This window comes from Argopecten irradians, chromosome 5 (assembly GCF_041381155.1).
Source record: "Argopecten irradians isolate NY chromosome 5, Ai_NY, whole genome shotgun sequence".
NCBI classification, from domain to species: domain Eukaryota; kingdom Metazoa; phylum Mollusca; class Bivalvia; order Pectinida; family Pectinidae; genus Argopecten; species Argopecten irradians.
Genome location: NC_091138.1, coordinates 16,856,518 through 16,876,419, shown reverse-complemented (window position 1 = coordinate 16,876,419; position 19,902 = coordinate 16,856,518). Strand labels below are relative to the sequence as shown.

Below are 19,902 nucleotides of genomic sequence, written 5' to 3'. Positions count from 1 at the left end.
TACCCGAGTATAATATTGTTAGTTTGTAGTACAATGAAGTAGATACTTGTACCCGAGTATAATATTGTTGGTGTGTAGTACAATGTAGTAGATACTTGTACCCGAGTATAATATTGTTAGTTTGTAGTACAATGTAGTAGATACTTGTACCCGAGTATAATATTGTTAGTTTGTAGTACAATGTAGTAGATACTTGTACCCGAGTAATATTGTTAGTTTGTAGTACAATGTAGTAGATACTTGTACCCGAGTATAATATTGTTAGTTTGTAGTACAATGAAGTAGATACTTGTACCCGAGTATTATATTGTTAGTTTGTAGTACAATGAAGTAGATACTTGTACCCGAGTATAATATTGTTAGTTTGTAGTACAACGAAGTAGATACTTGTACCCAAGTTTTTTTCATATTTGTGTTCCAGCTCCATATTCTGTTTGTCGTACTTTGATGGCGAAATGCTTGCGTGAGGTAAGTCTGCCTACGCCACATTCACGGGAAATGGAACTTTTTGAATTGCTGCAATTAACTTGAATCGATCGAAAGACAACTAACAGACACGCAAGTATATTTAATATTTCTTTAATCGATAGACGTACACCAAAAATTGGTACACAAACATCATATATACAGCTCCAATACCTTTGTCCAGGTGAAACCGTGCTTGCGTGGAGCACGCGAAACATCAAAATTGGATTTCCTTCCACTGTTAATAGGATTTCTACATACATTGTAAGCCAGAACGTAGTTCTGTAGTATCACGATGTTATATAATGTCGTCAACGAGTGACATTTCTGTTAACGCCATTTGACACAACATAAGATCCAGTAATACTATCTAAAATCCATCAGAAATCAGTCCCTTAAAAGGCTATTTTCTATGGTCGTTAGCGACATTATAGACAAAGGACACGTGATACGAGACCGTTTTGTCGCCAATGGTATACATGTACATAACCAAAGTCCCGTCTTTTCGTTAGCGACATTAATAATTATCTCGTCCTTCTAATGACATTACATACACCAATGAGATGTGACATCACAAGATCTCGTTCTGTCGTTAGCAACATTACAGATACCCAATGTCACGTGGTACAAGATGGCGTCTTGTCGTTGGCGACATTGTCGTGACAGTATTACAATGTTCTAGCCAACCAACATTAGCCATGAATACTATTTCCGGTACAATAAAAACATAGACAAAATTTATTCACTAAGTCTACCAGCTGCTTTCTTCATTACAAAAAAAAATCTCCTAATTTGTTTGACATTTTCAAATTTCGACACTTGAAAATTGCATAATCCTACGCTAGGATTTCTACAGCACAAAAATTCTGCATAGTAAGACAACACTTGACGTATAATATGTATCACACAAAACATTTGATTTAGTTTGCGTCTACGAACATGTTAACACTGGCGGTATTCATACTAAAACTGTTCTCAAGACAATTGAAACATGAGTGATATTGCAAAAAACGACATCCCGTGTAGACTAGCTGAGGAATGTAGAGATGACGTCACGAAGTAGTCACGTGATATCAGTATTTCGTTCTAAATGGCCGAAGTCCTCATCACCCACTCACAAGTTCCGCAGGCACTGCGTGACATGCCAAGTACAAACAATGGCCGTCGTTCAATAGTCACACGACTTTATTGCAATTAATTTCTGACACATTTAATGCGCAGATGAAGTACTATTCCGCTAAGTTAAAAGATTACAGGAGATACATTTATTCTGTAATACATTGATCACAGATATCACGAATCTTCCTGTCAATGTCAGAAATTAATCAAATAACCGACTTCTACATAGCATTGTCCAATATTCATCATTAAGTGTCAAGATTTGGCGTGACGACATGGCCGTAATCAGAACGAGGCTTTTCAGCCTCAATACCGGGGAAAGTGACTAGTGTCACCTCATCGATGAGGTGAATGTTCAGGCGACCAAGTTCCGACATAGCTGTCACATATTTTACAATCAACGTATTTTAAAACATGCGCACATTAAACTGACGTAGCACCAATCAACATAATTACATTTTACATTGTTTGCCAGTTTCGACATTACATTTCAAACAAACATTTCACCACAACCTACATTTTCTATCGGTGTATTTGTACAACGTCACCAAAAGATGTGTTGTACGTCACATAGAAAAGTTAACATTAATAAAAATGAAAGTAGGATTTCCCTGATTTTACACCGTAGATGCTGTGTAAGCTATAGTGATTGGTCATTGTCTGTCACCTCGTACAACACAAAGAGGTGCGGGACTACTATCGTGGATAGCCAGCAAGCCAACTTCCCGAGCTGCGTGAAATATATAGTCACAAATAAATAACAGTATTTCATGTAATAAAAGATAATGGAAACATATTGGCGCGTGCGATGACGTCATCACGCGGATAGGCGCTGCGACGTCTTTAATTTGCAGTAACTACATGGGTGAAAGAATCGGCTCATGTCCTGCACGTGCCTCGTAACAGCCTCGCTGAGAATAATGGCGGGCCCAACCTTCATCCCTAGGTTCCGGATAAGTGCGTCTGTTGTTAGAAGAGGCAGGAGTTTCCCTTCTATTCTGTGGGCCAGGAAAGTCTGCAAACAAAGACGATAATTAATACTCACAGTTAATGACGTTCGCCCATTAGGTTTTAAAATATATGGCCAGGCCAGCAATGGGTTCCAGCGTGCTGTTCTTTACAAATTTCGTATGCAATATTTGGTCATAAAATGTGTGTATTATTTCAGTATGCGAATTTTAATTATATACATTTTATGCACTATATATATATATTCCTGTTCGAGATGATAATGAAGAAACCAATACAATAACGAAGCGTGTATGCGTAAACGCCTTGGAGACATAAATAGTTATAGATGTATATTAAATGACGGTATATAGCTAGCGACCCACGTGAGCATCCTTATACAGTATGTACACTATATACAAAAAAAGCTTTTAGACACGGGGGATAAAATACATAAAAATTCACAATCCGGAACGACTTTACGTCTAGTCAGTCCGGAAACCACTCTACACGACTGGTTCCGCAATTATAAGTCACTGGCTGGGAGGAAATCATGCGGAAAGATATGAATATTTAAAACTGATGGTTAATATTTATTCTTGTGAACCAGCATTGCATTTGCAAATACATACACGTAACGTTATAAAACACCTATCATTAGGCATCCGGCGAAATCTATAGCAATAACTATCTATTGCTGATATAGCGAACACTGTATAGGTAAAGGGCACTGGCCCGTGTTTATATTTGTATCTATCGCTACTTATCTGTGACTGTATCCTGAATAAATACGGACAGTAATAACATTTAAATCGATTTATGACCGATGATCACTTTACCCGCTTTGATAAGGTCTAGCCCCAGGAACATGTACAAGTACTAACATTGCCCTTCGGATATATGTAGCGGCGTCGGGCTTCCGGTTTTACTAATCAACATTACACTTTTATTTACATATGTGTCATAATTCTTAACTAAACATGAAGATGATTCTATCTTGTTTTCTTCAGACACTTAAATTAACTCGGAGACGGTCCTTCTTAACTACCCTTTCCGCTCTAAATTAAGATGGAGACGACCCCTTAAGAGGAAATACGGTGTCATAGATGCTTACCTTTGCGTACGAACTGCAGCCCTCTAATTTGGAGACGAAGTCAAACACTTTCTCTGCTGACCAGTTCATGATATTTTCCGGGTTGTCCGCACCACATTTACATTGTAACTTTTGACCTTTGATCTCCTTCTCCAACCATATGGAATGATGATTGCTCTTCTTGTGACGATGGCTGCTATGTGTTTTATGAATATTTGATTTGTTGTCGCCTTCTGTAACTTTGTCATTTGACAAATTTAATATTGAATTTTTCTTACAATTGTCAACTGATTCTGATGATCGTGATAACGGTGTGGTTAGGTAGTCATTTTTACTACACTCAAGTTTGGTACGTTTTGTAGAGAGATCAAGTGCGCATGCGGTATCAGCTTCCGCAGGTCCGCGCTTCCGGGAGTTATTCTGACAGGAATGAGGTAATGATGGAGACTCCTTCGGACTTGAGTGTGGCACGTAGGAGTCGAGAATTGGATACGACATGCTGTTATGAGGAGGGCGGGGCGGGGTCATGAATCCCGGAAGTCCAGAACTTGGCATCGAACATAATGAAGACATGGAAGTGGTGGTAGGGACATCGCCGCGCTGACCGTTCGGACCGAGGAACATGGAGTAGGGGTTGAAGAGCCCGGGTGGGAAAAGCAAATCCGGAGTCCACATGGAAAAGTATGGATCGTGTACAGGCGGAGACAGGAAGCTGAAACACAAATGAATGGTTTTATTATCGATATATAAAATAGAGAATTGGCGCCATGTCAGCAGGGACACGGCGACAGAATGTAGTTTGAAGCTGATAACGGGATCTGTATAAGGCTTGGGTGATACCGTTCGCATAATAAAACGTTACAACTTTATGCATGTTACAGAATTACGTTACAGAATGAAAGGGTTGCAGAGAACATATTCATGTTATTGATAACGTGTCGGTGTGGGTTTTATTACAAACTAATGTATCACACTATCGATTCCTTAATAATCGATCATCAATGCTAAATGCTACGACATACATATGTATGAGGCAGCGTAATAGAACAAGAACAGGACGACAACTATCATCCGAACTGCCGTTACTACCCCTCATCATTTAGTTTGCTACCATTTTCTATCGACACGACAAAGCGATGTTAATTATGTGCGAGCCTGGTGACAGAATGGCTCGACTCGACCGTGCCGCCTCTCCAACCCTGATCCCTGGTATGGTATCACGCAACTATGCAGATAGGATTCCTCGCGGATTTTCCTAGGGAATTATTTACGTTCAAAGTAATGCGATTTTTTGACATGACTATCCATTCTGGATTAATTCTCGAGAGATCGGTCTTCGCCGAATCACTTTAACACCAACGGAATCGTGACCTTTCGTGATCGTGTGCCTACCCGTACAATTAAATCGCCAGCCCATGTTCGACACGACAGGCCCTCGGAGAGTGAGGTGTGCCCTGGTAGATATGTACATAGCACATCCTTACGTCTATCCGTACCAGGAAAGCCTGCTACAAATTACAGACACAGTATAATACAATAGATCGCCGGAAGGATACATATACCGTTAACGTTAAACGCCAAGTTTGGGGATTTTAGACACGATTTCCTTGTATCACAAAGGAAATAAATTATTGTTTTATATCACAATCACACAGCACTTAAGCCTTCGACATTTTTCTCGTTTTATCTGAGGAATCGCAACTGAGAGAATATTTTATGACACGATGACGCTCTTTACATCTACACACACATCAATTCCTGATGCGCATCGCCGAGATCTATATCACAACGCCGTATTGATTACTGTCTTACTTAGCTTAATATGTACACTGTACATAAATGTGTTTATAATAACATACAGAGCCTTCTGTCGACAGAGCTTGATACGGGTTCGCGATGACGCATCTCACAGTTACATAAATGTTGGATCAATGCTATATCAGTACTGTTATGGTTTCACGGACCTGCGCGCGCTATTAACCAGATCTGCAGTCATACTACGATATTAGACAAAGCGTAAAAGCGCCAAGAAACAGCTGTGACTGAAGTGATTAAGGCATAATTACATTGGATTTTTAAACAATTTACTACTTGCGTCAGTCGCTAGACGTCTCGCAATCGAACGCGCTGCTGCTGGCCGCGTGGTGCTTGGGGAGCGATTTGCTGCCGCGAGAGACGGACAGTCGGAAACGTTCAGCTCAAGTCGAGATGACAAGATTGCTCCTTAATTCATACTTTCTGTTTCGATATAGAACGTACTTTGTTAAATACAATTGTCGTTAAGAGTACATACGCAAACATGACGCCATCCCCAACCTATTTCTTCGCCGTCCCTCGGTAATATTCTCCATTATCGGTATAGTCTGGCCTGTCTTTTCTGCGATCTGAACTATTACAAGCAGCTTATCCGTTACGACTTTGTAACGTCTATTTGTGCTCGTTATCGTATCTGCATATATACTTGAGTATAAGCAATCTCAAAATGGTTCGCAATTAAACCTACAATTTCTGAGATTCCATTGCATCTTAAGGCAATAAATTATATTTAAATAAATTGGTAGAAAGACGTATCTAGCATCTACGTAATGTATATGATGTTGTTATTCGTTTATATCTAAACACTATCGTACCTTTGGTATTTCTAATACTAGTAGCAATGCTGCAGTGTCTTGTGGTGTCTACAGCATCTACAATTCGGTGCCTTCATATCGTTACAGTGCTAATCGCCTCTAGTATCGATATTATATAGTTTTGTGTTGTCTTATTATTCTAAGTCTGTGGCCGGGGTCTTATATTTTCTTCATCAAGACATCTATGGCAATTCTAGGTTGTGACATACTAGACACATTAGTGATACTTACAATGGGTTTCTCTCCTGCTTGGCGGCTAGAACCCTCATGTAGTCGTTATAGTCCTTCTCAGACGACGGCTCTTTCTTGTCTCGCGAGGAGTTGGACGATTTCTTCGCCTTATCTACCGGTGTCAGACGTGCAGACGGACAAGACGTCTGGGACTTGCTTGTCCTGTCTGTGAAGATATCGTCCGATTCCTTCTTCATCCACGGATACAGTAGTCCGGCTGACGGGAAAGAATGGCGCTCATTGGTGGGAGTACCCGAAGATTTTTTGTTGAAAAAGCCCATGATGTCGCTTGGCGCTGACGGAGACCGTTCGGGATGTTTCCTATGGTGAAGGTTGGCAGATAGAGGATGGCTTTTTGAAAGCTTCTTTTCTTCCGCAGATGAACCATGTCTTCTGGAATCCTTCCTTTGTTCATCAATTATCTTTGCGATTTTCATTTCTGTAATCATAAAAAAAAACAACAATATTTTTAAGTAACAGTCTTTTTCATTTTGATTATTTATTGTACACGAAAGCAGACAAAGCTAGACATATCCACTCATTTTTATATCACTCATTACCATATACACTGTACAAATGTTTATAAACATTTACCTGTCGCCAGTGGGCTTCTAGATGGTTGTGCTGGTATTTGCCATGACGAATTGGTGTTTTTCGCTGCGTCGAGCATTTGTTCCCGTTTCTCTTTAGATGAATCTTTCCTTTCCTCAGACTTGCCTACAGATAAGTTGGGCTTGGTTTCTCGTGGCACCTTGGACAAGTCCTCAGGACCCTTCAGCGTCTCCTTAGTAAAGTCAAGAACTCCTTGTCTGTTTTCTTTCGTCAGATCATTAGGAATATCTTGTTTCTTGCTTGTTGTGTCTGTGGTCAAATCCTTCTTTGACAAGTCGTTCGGACAGTCTCTGTTCTTAATGAGTTCGGCTGCAGTTTCCCTCCGTTCCTTAGTTACCTTCTCCCTGTTGACTCGCAACTGGTCTATGATGCTTCCAAGCTTTGATTCTCTGGCAGGACTTAAAATTGAAAATAAAAAATAATAATTACGACTGCCGACTATTACTAATTGGATTAATTCCGAGGAAGCGAGAATTGTTGGTTTGATTCCACAACTGAATTGTAATTTTTAATATTACAATTTATTTACTCTATCAGATTAAGCAAGTTCTGTCCACAATATTAATTGTAGATTCGGCTGATTTTCTTATCTTTTCGAACACTTACCTCGGACGTTTAGATGGCACTTTTTCTTCTTCTTCCTCTTCTTTCCGCTCAGCGTCATTCATTTCTTCCTCCGTGGCCATGTTGTTTTCGTCTTGTTTATCATCCGTTACCGTATCGCTTTGGATCACCTCTTCCTCTTCCATAATTACACTAGTATCGTTCTTATTTTCCTCGATGTTTTCTACTCCCACCGTTTCCTTCGTCTCGCTGTGATCCCTCGGTGGATCTTCCTCTGTCTGATGTTCTGTCTTCTCGTCTTCCTCTGTTTTGTCTTCCGCCTGGTCAGATTTGTAGTCATCCGACACCTTTTCTACACATTGTTCGCTTTCCTCATCAACTTCATCCACATCATCATTAACTTTTGTTTCACACACTGGCGTAACCGTCTTTTCTTGAACGAAGTCATTGTCTGCTGTATTTTTCCCACCTGAATTTTCAGTTTTCAAACTAGAATTGCTATCGTCGCTGGCTTCAAATGAGAACACATCCATGTTTTTCTTGGCCTGTTCCGGTGTTTGTGCCGGCGGTTTGGATGAAAGAGGTTCTGACGCTGGTGCCGGCGGTTTGGTGACAGGGACATTTGTCTTATCGTTATTTTCGGGGACCACTTTGTCTGGCTCTGTTACAGAGTCCATAAAATCAACATCATAATTTTCTGTGGAATCACTATTAGCGTCGGACAGGTCTTCCTCACCATTGCCTTGTTCCTTATCCGTGGAACTTCTCCTACCCTCTGAATCATCCTCCACTGTCTGTTCCTCGCCACACTGTCCTTCTGTTTCCCTATTTTCACCATTTTCCTCGCCGGCCGAGTCCAAGTTAACATTGTTGGATTTCCGTCTACCCCTCCGACCGGACAATGAACGTTTCCCACCCTTCTTTGGTCGTTTAGAACCCTGAAAATAAAACAATATTTAAGATTGAAGTAGGATTTTTTAATGACTGCACGCTCAATATGAAATGTGTTTCTTTGTCAATGAATTTATCTCGGGCCATGGTAGTGGTTTCAACATTCACATTTTCTATTTTATTCCATGTTTTCATTTATCCATCAAATGAGTTAACGACTTGTTCGTTTTGTTTATTTCAATCTAGCCGAATCTATTATTTGATTTTTTTTTATTATTCATTTCGGGAAATCATGCATGTGTTTATGTATTCGTTTGTTTGTATTTATTTTTTTTATCTGTAGAGTTGCCAACTACTGGTCTGCTGTTTAACACCGATAAGGAAAAAACCCGCGCGATCGTAACATTATAAGCGATCGTCTCATTACTGTAGCACCGCCCCAGTCGGATTGGCGGTGTGAGGCACTGTTAGATTTTAATGTAAATACGTATCAAAAGTAAATACGTTTCTGATGTAAAACTGGAAATAAAGCAGACTGGAACTCGTTTATAAACCTACAGTGTAACATGTCTATATGGCGCGGCTTGCCCTAGTATCGTATTAGTGAGATAGAGTATAACGTCTTTAATCTGCGATTTGATCAAACCGAGTCACGGAACTGCCGAGTAGAGTAAATGAAGCGTTTTAGCTAAATACCCGTAATATCGCCATAACGTGGGCTTTCATTTGTAAATGTGTTAAAAACACATGCGAGCTATCTGCGAGGTAAACGTGCCTGATATGTTGTCCGTATGTGCGTCATTCACCGAGAAATATTATCTCGGTCTACGACAATGCGTCTACACGTGTGGGGAGGGGGGTCGTGCATCATGCTGCGCATGATTTCGCTAAGTCGTACCAACCCTTTCTATGTGTGTTTTATCAAAGACTTTAATCTACCTGGCCGTTTTTTGTTTAGACACGGCGTTCGATTTATACATGCCACACATCGTCAACTAAAGCACACGGCAAATTGTAACATATGTAGACGATTACTAGTTAAATACGCCAACAAAGGGCTCGGTCGTATGTGGAGCATGTCAGTTATATCACAGCAAGTTTAAATAGACACGCCCGTAACAAAGACTTGCCCGTTACTCCGTCCGCGACAGCTAAGTACGGTCACTTTAATAATGTATCGGCAGTTTTGCGTGTCGGACATGTGTCTTCGTGCCATGCTTCCCCCGTTTCTTTGTGTTGGGCACGTTTTTACTCTCGTCAAGCATTGATCAGCCATCGATCTGAGAACAGGGTTTGGGCTATCGAAGGCCTTATTGACTTAGAGTGATACATGTACAACTTCAGACAGCTCCGAACACACAGTAACCCGAAGCGCTCTTACAATCCGATCGAAAATAATGAACGTTGAAATTGGTGACAAGCGCGAGCTACGAAATGAAAAATACTGGCGAGGTAATAACACAAGCGGTCGATGGCACTAAGCGGTTATTGGAAATGATAGCGATAATTGGATTGTGCCGGCATTTCGCAGTAGTGCGTGGTTGGGTCTTTTATGTAAAAATAAATATTTATTTTTCTAAACTTTTAAACTCCCGCCGCTAAGAAATTACATTTATGCCAGACGGCACATCTCGCATTAATTTTAGATAAGTGAGTGTGTTCGGAACCTGGTTTAGGACGACTGTCACGAATTTGACATCGCCTGACCAGAAATCGCAGACAATTTATCGTCGCTAGGGTTATCGATTAGCGTAGAGCGTGTTTTGTTATTGATTTACCAATATCTTGGTGCTATCGCAACAAAATCGATCATTTGATTAAAACAGTAAGCTCATTATACGCTAAGCTCGCCCCTCCAACATAATCATATCGGCGGTATTTTGTGTGTAGCGCCCTGTAGTTTTGTGGACGGTGGAGCGGCCGCTTAAGATAGGAGTTATTCCGTCGCCAGAGTACATGCTGTAAATCTGCTCTATCGCCGGTATATACCTACGTGAATCGCATATTGATTTCACGGACGTAGTAACATGCGTCAATAGTGATCGCTCTTGTGTTTCACGCCGGAGAGGGTATCTATCTACGAGCGTTTTATCATCACAACATATCTATTTTAGTTACCGCTAAGACGAAATCTGTCTAAAACCATTCGCTTCGTATTCACAAAGGTTATTTATTTGCCGTAAACTATTTACACTTATAGGGGCTACGCAGGTATATACCGCGTATGTATAGAGCTACTATAACTGTGCAGTCGTCACACACACAATCGTGATGTAGGGATGTTCAGCATATGATCAAGGCGCCGAATGTTCCCGCGGGACTGAAATCCACTTCCTGCTGTAAACGAAGTAAAGACATTTGGAGCCATTCGCGCAGAATCTCTAGACAGAATCGCCAATGATCGCATGAACGAAATTCCCCTGCTAATGTTTATGTAGCACGACGTCATGGTACTGGGGCGGGAAGGCTGCTGTCGCCAGTCTTCCAGCTGTTCAGGCACATTAAACTACCGTAACGATTGTCTACGGGTACAGCTTGGCGGGCCGCTCAACTTCATACGGGTATCAGCAACATTTATCTAACGAACAATCGTACATATATCTAATATCACCGACGGAAAAGTATTCAGTAAATGTTAAATTGTTAGCACGCTTCATTGTAAATGTGTTTCATTCCCTCGCCTATGGCGATATTACTTAATCAATAAGATTCGGCGATAAAAATGTGCGAAAAACGAACGGGACATTTACGAGATGGAGAGAAGGGGCCGCTGCTGTTTTTACTCGAACTATAGTTTCCATACCCGCATTTCCTGTCGAATGCGCCGACAATTACGTGTATAGCGGCGATTATTCATATTTCACGGCTCGACTATGTGGGTGTGTCGGATACCTACACAAATATAAAACATTCTTCTGTGTATGTGTACAGCCTGGTATAACAAACAAACCTGTTAATATTGCTAACAGTGCTAGATAAGGTATCGAAATGTAACACACGCCACAAAAAGTTAACCAGACATGTTCTGGGCTTTGGCATTTTTATGAATTTAACACAGCAGATATTACCACAAATGAAACATTATAAACATGTGTCATACAACTAAGTCGCTATAACAACGCCTACTCATTTAACTTGTTCGTGTAGGACTTATAGAAACAATAGGGAAAACAATCAATGTAGGATCTTCAGAAACAATCAAGAATTATGGTGTGTTTTTTAAATTAACGGAAATAATTGATAAAATTCCCTATCATATTATGATTAACGGTAACAGTAGAGAAAATTTTAACTAATGATTTATAGAAACAACAAAGAGCAATGGAATGTTTTAATTTAGGATTTACAACAAAGAACATTGTTACGGAAATGGCGAAGGGTATTGTTAATTTGATATTTACGGACAAAGGAACATTTTTTTCGTTCATTTAGGATTTACGGACGTGACAAAAACTTTGATTTAGGAGTTACAGAAACAGAACAATGTTAATAAGGGTTTGGAAACAGCAGAGTACGTTTAGGATTTGTGGAAAAGAACATACTTGATTTAAGAATTAAGGACACAGCAAACGCCTAGTTACGGAAGTAAGAAACGTCTTTGATCAAAGTATTTACGGATACAGATATTTTAAGGAATGACTTACGGAAAAATTAACGAACATTGTTAGAGCAGAACGTTCAGTTTGCTTTAAGGAAAATCGAGAACGCTCTGAATTAATTACGAATTAATGTTAACAATTCGGTCGTTAATTCAGTTTTAGGGAAATAAACAAATATTGTCAAGCTGGTGGTTTTCGGCGAAATAAAGTTAAGCTAGGATTAACGGAAACGACTTTTAATCTTGTTGGATTATGTGATAATTCACGGAATCAACTAAAACTCTGTTAGGCATTATAATTCACGGAAACAACAAGCGAATTCCGGTAAGCTAGGTTTTACGGAAGCAATTAGCAAATAGTGAGAATTAAGGATTATACGGAAACAACTTGGAGAGGTCTTTACTAAAACAACATTATAACTCTGTGAATTTAGATTACACAGAAATGTTGTAACTATTGGAATTACTAAATAATTACAGAAAGATGAAAAAAAATCTTAAAACAATTACGCAATCAAAAATAATAAACAATTTGATTTTAGAATTTACGAAAAATAGTTTGTAGGCCTCGTGAAGTTAGGATTTACCGAAAATAGCTTTAAAGACCCCGTGAAGTGATTTACGGAAAGGTTTAAAAGTTGAACGTAATTTTTTCCTCAAGATTTACGGAAACAACTAGTCAAATTAGGATCTGCGGCAACAACTATCAACTATATTAGGATTTACAGAAACAAGTTAGGGTTTACGGAAACATCTAACAACCCTCATTAAATTAGGGTTTACGGAAACATCTAACAAACCTCATTAAGTTAGGGTTTACGGAAACATAAACCTCATTAAGTTAGGGTTTACGAAAACATAAGCCTCATTAAGTTAGGGTTTACGGAAATATCTAACAACCCTCATTAAGTTAGGGTTTACGGAAACATCTAACAAACCTCATTAAGTTGGGGTTTACGGAAACATAAACCTCATTAAGTTAGGGTTTACGAAAACATAAACCTCATTAAGTTAGGGTTTACGGAAACATCTAACAAACCTCATTAAGTTAGGGTTTACGGAAACATAAACCTCATTAAGTTAGGGTTTACGAAAACATAAACCTCATTAAGTTAGGGTTTACGGAAACATAAACCTCATTAAGTTAGGGTTTACGAAAACATAAACCTCATTAAGTTAGGGTTTACGGAAACATAAACCTCATTAAGTTAGGGTTTACGGAAACAAACCTCATTAAGTTAGGGTTTACGGAAACATAAACCTCATTAAGTTAGGGTTTACGGAAACATCTAACAAACCTCATTAAGTTAGGGTTTACGGAAACATAAACCTCATTAAGTTAGGGTTTACGGAAACATCTTACAAACCTCATTAAGTTAGGGTTTACGGAAACATAAACCTCATTAAGTTAGGGTTTACGGAAACATCTAACAAACCTCATTAAGTTAGGGTTTACGGAAACATAAACCTCATTAAGTTAGGGTTTACGAAACATACAAAACCTCATTAAGTTAGGGTTTACGGAAACATAAACCTCATTAAGTTAGGGTTTACGGAAACATCTAACAAACCTCATTAAGTTAGGGTTTACGGAAACATAAACCTCATTAAGTTAGGGTTTACGAAAACACAAACCTCATTAAGTTAGGGTTTACGGAAACATAAACCTCATTAAGTTTGGGTTTACGGAAACATAAACCTCATTAAGTTAGGGTTTACGGAAACATAAACCTCATTAAGTTAGGGTTTACGGAAACATCTTACAAACCTCATTAAGTTAGGGTTTACGGAAACATAAACCTCATTAAGTTAGGGTTTACGGAAACATCTAACAAACCTCATTAAGTTAGGATTTACGGAATTAGTTTAATGTTTTACAGAATCGACTTATTTGCCTCTTAATTTTTAATTTACAGAAATATCGTATCAGGAAATTCGGAACCATTTACTTGGGTTTTTTTCCTCGATAAATCTTAAATAGAAACATTTTCTTGAATAGATTGGATTTACAAAAATCGAAACTAATATAATTTACATATGTCAAAAGTTACGGAAGAATGAAAATACTTCTTCAACAATCACACAGTTAATACTTACGGAAATAGAAAATAGTAAAGTGAAAAACTCAAGGATCAATAATCGTTTTATTGTTAAACACGAGAGCAGACGTAATGACGCAGACAATAGTTGTGGACTTATCTGTGCTATCCTGACGGGGAAATGTTGGCTGTTTACTTGGCCGATAGGGTTCTTATTTAATACGGAATTTTAAAGGCTATTGTAGGTCAGACTTAGCGCGATATCCGTGCACGCGTGTCTGTCGCTGGTGAGTTATAGGACGGTCAGAGCGTTGTGTGTGACATTATCTCGGGTTGGCCGATATCCAGTAAAAACAGACAATACTCGCGGCACGATCAATATCCAATTGGTTGACTTTCGTCAATTTAATACGGCATTATTAACACGACATTCTGTCGATGTTTAATGACGCCAGGCGAAGCGCTTTTAAGGCAATGTCTATTTCCGAACAAAAATAAAACCGTCGTAAATACAGTGTTTATTGTGTTACACTCCCAGCAACTACGGCAAACGTTTGCAAAGCGCGTGCACAGTTGACCCCAGATAAGACAGTACTGCGTGTCCTACCAATAACGACGGACGCAGTTGCGTGCGAAGTTTTACCGCGTCGCGTCGAGTGAGACGAGCTATCGGATATAGCCCCGTGGATTCTACTTCAGCGATCATTACTTTTCATTTGCATAATGAGGCTCAGTGCGGGTTCTTTGGAATAGTTTTCTGTCCGTGTCGTGTTTAGCACATTAGTCATGTTCATGGGTCGCATAATATTCGTGCCGTATTCATGACAACCTCTTTCAAAATTTCGTAACCAAATACCCCGTGCTGTGTGGATCCGCCTAACGAACTTTAAATATACAAAATTTACGGAACGGCAAAATGATTACCAGTAAAATTCGTCGCTAGATAGATCACGTAGCCGGAGACGGATATATTACACGAAATTCAAACTTTAAACGAGTTTGATAGCGAGATAAATAAATGAGGCACGAACATAAAGAATTTAGTGTTTTTTACGATTTAGTATTTTATGAGTAGCGTGCGTGGTTAGAAGTCTGATGAGATCGATCGGCTGGGAACACGTGTTAGGGTATTACGTGGTTATCAGACCTGGGCGCGATATCGTATCACGCTTTGGCCTATCACTCTGTACCATCGTATTTATTTTGTGTACGAGTTCCACTAGTCGTACCCAGCGCGGTACACTGCCCTACCAACCAACGATCGTGCGTCAATCAAACACGAGCATGCGGTCCCAGCACTTTCACACGTACCGCCGAGCTTGTTGGCATATATATTTTTACGCGTCGCTGAATACGACGATTTTGTAAACTCATCTAGCCTGAAAAGCGGAAAATCATTGATCTTTTACCGTCCAACATATTATTACACAGATCTGTTGTATCGCTAATCAGGACAAGCACTTCCCGCCGTGTACAGACCGTGTGACGTACATCGGCTAACTCGTGTTAATAATTAAATAAAACCGTTCATCGTATTAGATAGAGCTTCGCTAACACGACGAGAAGTCTCGATCACTTATAAATTCGACCGTTTCCTCTTGTATATGCTTGAAAAATAACTGACGGCAAAACTCACAAACACAAAATATTTTATTTCGGAAAATTAATAAACAAATATATCTCGTATTGTATCCAATAAAAAAATAGGCACTGTAGGTTTCTACTGAAATACCGGTCGTGAACGGCTGATTAAACATGCGAGACATTAAATACTCATCATTTTAATTTATAGCCCGTATAAAACTGGGAAATATATTACACACGTAACACCCAAGTGTGGCGAACAGTCAATAGGACCCGAGGTAACGATTTCCTGTAGAACAAACTAAAGGCCCCGGAGAAAATCATACATCGCTTTTATCGCCTTTGGACAAAGGATCCAGGAAAATGGCAGCGAATGCCTAGTGCCGACACTGGCCGGAAGGCGGCGGGCGGCGAGATTACACTCTAGTTTACTTCAACAATGAAAAGAATATTTATCTGATAATGACCGAACGCATTACGACAGAACTTTAGTAGAATCCGGCTCAATGGCGGGGGACTTAGGGCCTATTGTAAGTTGAACATGACACTTGGTTAATCAAACAGGCTTATAGTCACGTAGGTATGACGTGGGTACAGTCTGTTACGACCAGCGTTACACGCAATATGTCTATATGTAATACTAGATACAAACAACATGGCCAAGCTATGCACAACAAAAAAACTATCAGTTTTAATCGACAGCGTTTATACACACATATATATATACACCTAAATGAACAGCGTATCGCTCTATGGTCTGACTTCGATAAACAGTCGATAGAATATCCTAACAAAATTACAGATTTACACCCCGAACGAAAATTAATAGCCCGCGTCATATATTCCGCACATAAATTAAAAAGTATTTGCGTAATAAAGTAAGAATCGTAACTTTCATTACAATTTTCTATTGCAGTGGGCGTTTCGCTTTTATATCTATTTAATCGATGAGATATATTATACACGTGGTTTTTTCTCCCGACAAATGACTGTACAGGGACACTAAATAGCACATTCAGAAATGACGCAATATGGATACTAAAGGTCGTTAAAATGGTCCTATCTGAACACTAAACGTTACAAAAAACGATACTACAGGGACACATAATGTCGTCAAAATGACACTTCTAAAAGGACACTCACCTTAGTTCCCCCGCCGACGGATAGGATCCCTTTAGAAAATAAAAGTTTGATGCTCTTTCCCTGGTGCCGTATGGAACGCTTCCAATCTTTGGCTGTTTCTCTTCCGCTAACATACTGGAACTCATTAGGGGTCAACCACGACCCCTGAAATGATAGACACGATCCTTTACTTCCCTGGTAAAGTTTGGATAAGTACATCAAAGCCTTGTTTGGCCCACACTCCACTTCCAGTACCGTATCCCCCTCCTTTTCTATGGGACACAAATATTCCGTAGCTCCGTCAGCTTCCAAGTCCAACACCTTATTTACGGAAAGTTTCTCCGTAACATTCTCTGATTTATTTTCCGTGTCCATCTCGACTGGTTTCTCGTTTGTAGATTTTAGTTTAGCCTTTTTACCACGTTTTTGTGATTGTTTCGAGCCGTCCGTAAGTACTCTCTTGCCTGGCATGTTGACTTGTGGTTAAATAAAATCGTACACACACACTAACCACGTCGTTCTCCTCCAAGCTATATAATTATAAATTGGTCATGAATACTTCAAGTGCGGATATCGTAAGCAGAGCCGGTACACGGCAACACACAACAGCGCGATAGTTCATTATCTGTAATTACTTATCGCGTTTTTGCGTAAGTATATATCCACAAAGTACTAATCTATCAAACATCCCGTCAGATTGTCGTGGCCTCGTACACACGTGTGTGACGGATTTACAGCGTGGTCCTGCCGGCGTCAAAGTCCCCGTAACTTCTCTGTACAAGTAAAGAAAGAGAAATAATCAAACAACATTTCCGTAAAGCTACACCTCAGTTAGTGTACATGTAACAATATACTAGCGTAGCATCGCTGACTCCTTTGTATACACAAGTCACGGGTTTTTAAATTCGTCAGTCGATCGTTATACCACAACTTTGGACTACGGTTATAGTAACGCGCGTTTACGAACTAATGTAAGTGTTTATAAAGTACGAAATGTGATGAGAAGACGAGAAAAGAAAGAAGACAATCTCCGTAGCAAGTCTACTTCTTTCTGCAGGGGGCAGCCGGCGAGCGACCAACAATCAATAACAATTCTTCTCGTGTAGACTGCTTATCTGTCACGTCCACGAAACTTAGTGGGCTTTAGCCACGCACCAGCACGGAAACCGTAAATCCCTACCGCTTCACTCTAACTCGTGTTAACGAATGACGATAAACAAAGAAAACATTCCAAAGCCCGCGCGGCGTGACAGATCCTAGGTTTGTAAATTAGAGTGAAATTTGAAGCGAGGCGTAATAATTTTGTTAGTGTAGAACCCCGTATCCGTTATGCGTCGCCAGTTATTGAGTCGGATATCACGAAAGATCTGAAAGCAAACTAGTGGAAATCTAATCCATAGCAAACTTAGGGTCAATACATATTGGCGAGCTAGTCTACATCGCAGAATATACTTACGCGCTACTCGTTTAGAAGCAATAAAATCATGGGACCAGAGTTTGTCAAAAGCATTCCGTCGTAGCTCGCGGCTTTAATATTATCCGTCTCTGAACATCATGCCTCGCGATTGGCACTTTTATTGATAATCGGCGGGGAGATTACTTAACTAGTCGCGATCACTTTCTTCAATGACGTTTCTTTGTTGTTAGAGCTATTTTCCGCTCATAGAAGATCAATACCGCCCCAGGTCTTTATCGAATCATCCTCGCGTCGCCCAACACTTATTGAAAGACATGCCGACGGAAATCTCCGCACAAAAATCCATCGTAACCAAAGTAAAATGTTCGATTTAAATTGTATCCATTTACGTGCTATGTTGTTACATCCGCGGTAATACAGAAAAGTGTCTATGTGTAGCGTGAATTCTAATATCGTACAGACTGCATGAATAAATATGTCGATAAACTCCGTCAGGTATTTACTACCAACCCTATCACACACATGTGGTCTGTTCTGAACAATCGTGGAAAAATTACCTGCTCCGTATTTTTTGCTATAAAACCCGCATCAGCTCAGTAAAACACGTCCACAGTTGTCGTCTGCCAAGCGCGCACAGAGCGAGTTCAGTTCACTCCCAACGCTGGCACAGACCCGGAACCAAATGTCACGAAGTGCGATCTACGGAAACGCTATGATATCCGTCCTGTTGTGGGCAGTGCCGCGCGTCGAGTGGCCCGCCGGCCAGCGATACAGTGGGTTACGTACAACAGCACAATGGCTCCAACATTCACTCCATTTAGCCCGTTACTACAGTCGTGTACAAACAATCAATTTAAGCTGTTTCCATACGTCTCGTAATTGGTCACCTGTGAAACCGATCGCTGTGTTAGTCGACGACAATTAAACAACACACCGCGTGCTGTTTGTGCGGGATATAAATAATATATCAAAGGATCTTTTATATGCAAGCTCTATTATTTCCAATGACGTAAAAGCGATTTAATACCAAGGCTCGTCTGGCACGCTGAAATCATATTTCCGCAGGAAATGATATGTGTGACGAATATCCAAGCGTATCTTTTAAATCTCTCAACTGTCGGATGCTGAAACACAGACCGACAGTTTAAATCGGCGGGGCTATTTTATAATTATACTGACCGTTAATTCCCGTCGCTGAAAATTGCACAGAGACGGCGGAAATTATCACACCGAATGTTTAGTGGAGGTGATAGGCTGGACTGAGACGAAGAGAAATTGTTCTATCTAACAATGAACTCGATTGATTACGTTTTTATTTGCTTGCCGTACGATGTGTTATCTTGCCCATGGTATCGGCTAATTTGATAAAACGTAAAATCGATATCCACCCCTTCCCTAAACGTGTTGACAACATAAACACACATTCCGTGTATATATTATTCACAGCTATAGTCGGGTCGTCAGTAATACAATATACAATATTAATCGAAACAGCCGTTTGACATAACCAAACACGACGAGAATAATTTAAGTGACGATCCGGTTATTTTCTTTGTTGTGTAAAACCAGCATGCGATCTCTAAATAGGC

The 19,902-nt window shown here is 39.9% G+C and overlaps 1 protein-coding gene across 1 annotated transcript; it reads right to left on the bottom strand.

Moving 5' to 3' along the window:
• Window positions 1-563: 563 nt before the first annotated feature.
• On the bottom strand, window positions 564-19,211 carry LOC138323033 (enolase-phosphatase E1-like). The gene is made up of 7 exons (XM_069267354.1): window positions 18,871-19,211; window positions 16,918-17,669; window positions 7,705-8,600; window positions 7,081-7,496; window positions 6,487-6,925; window positions 3,647-4,337; window positions 564-2,599 (listed from the first exon to the last, which is right to left on the bottom strand). The coding sequence occupies exons 2-7, from the start codon at window positions 17,365-17,367 to the stop codon at window positions 2,402-2,404; spliced, it is 3,090 nt and encodes a 1,029-aa protein (XP_069123455.1). The 5' UTR covers window positions 17,368-17,669; window positions 18,871-19,211; the 3' UTR covers window positions 564-2,401.
• Window positions 19,212-19,902: the final 691 nt, after the last annotated feature.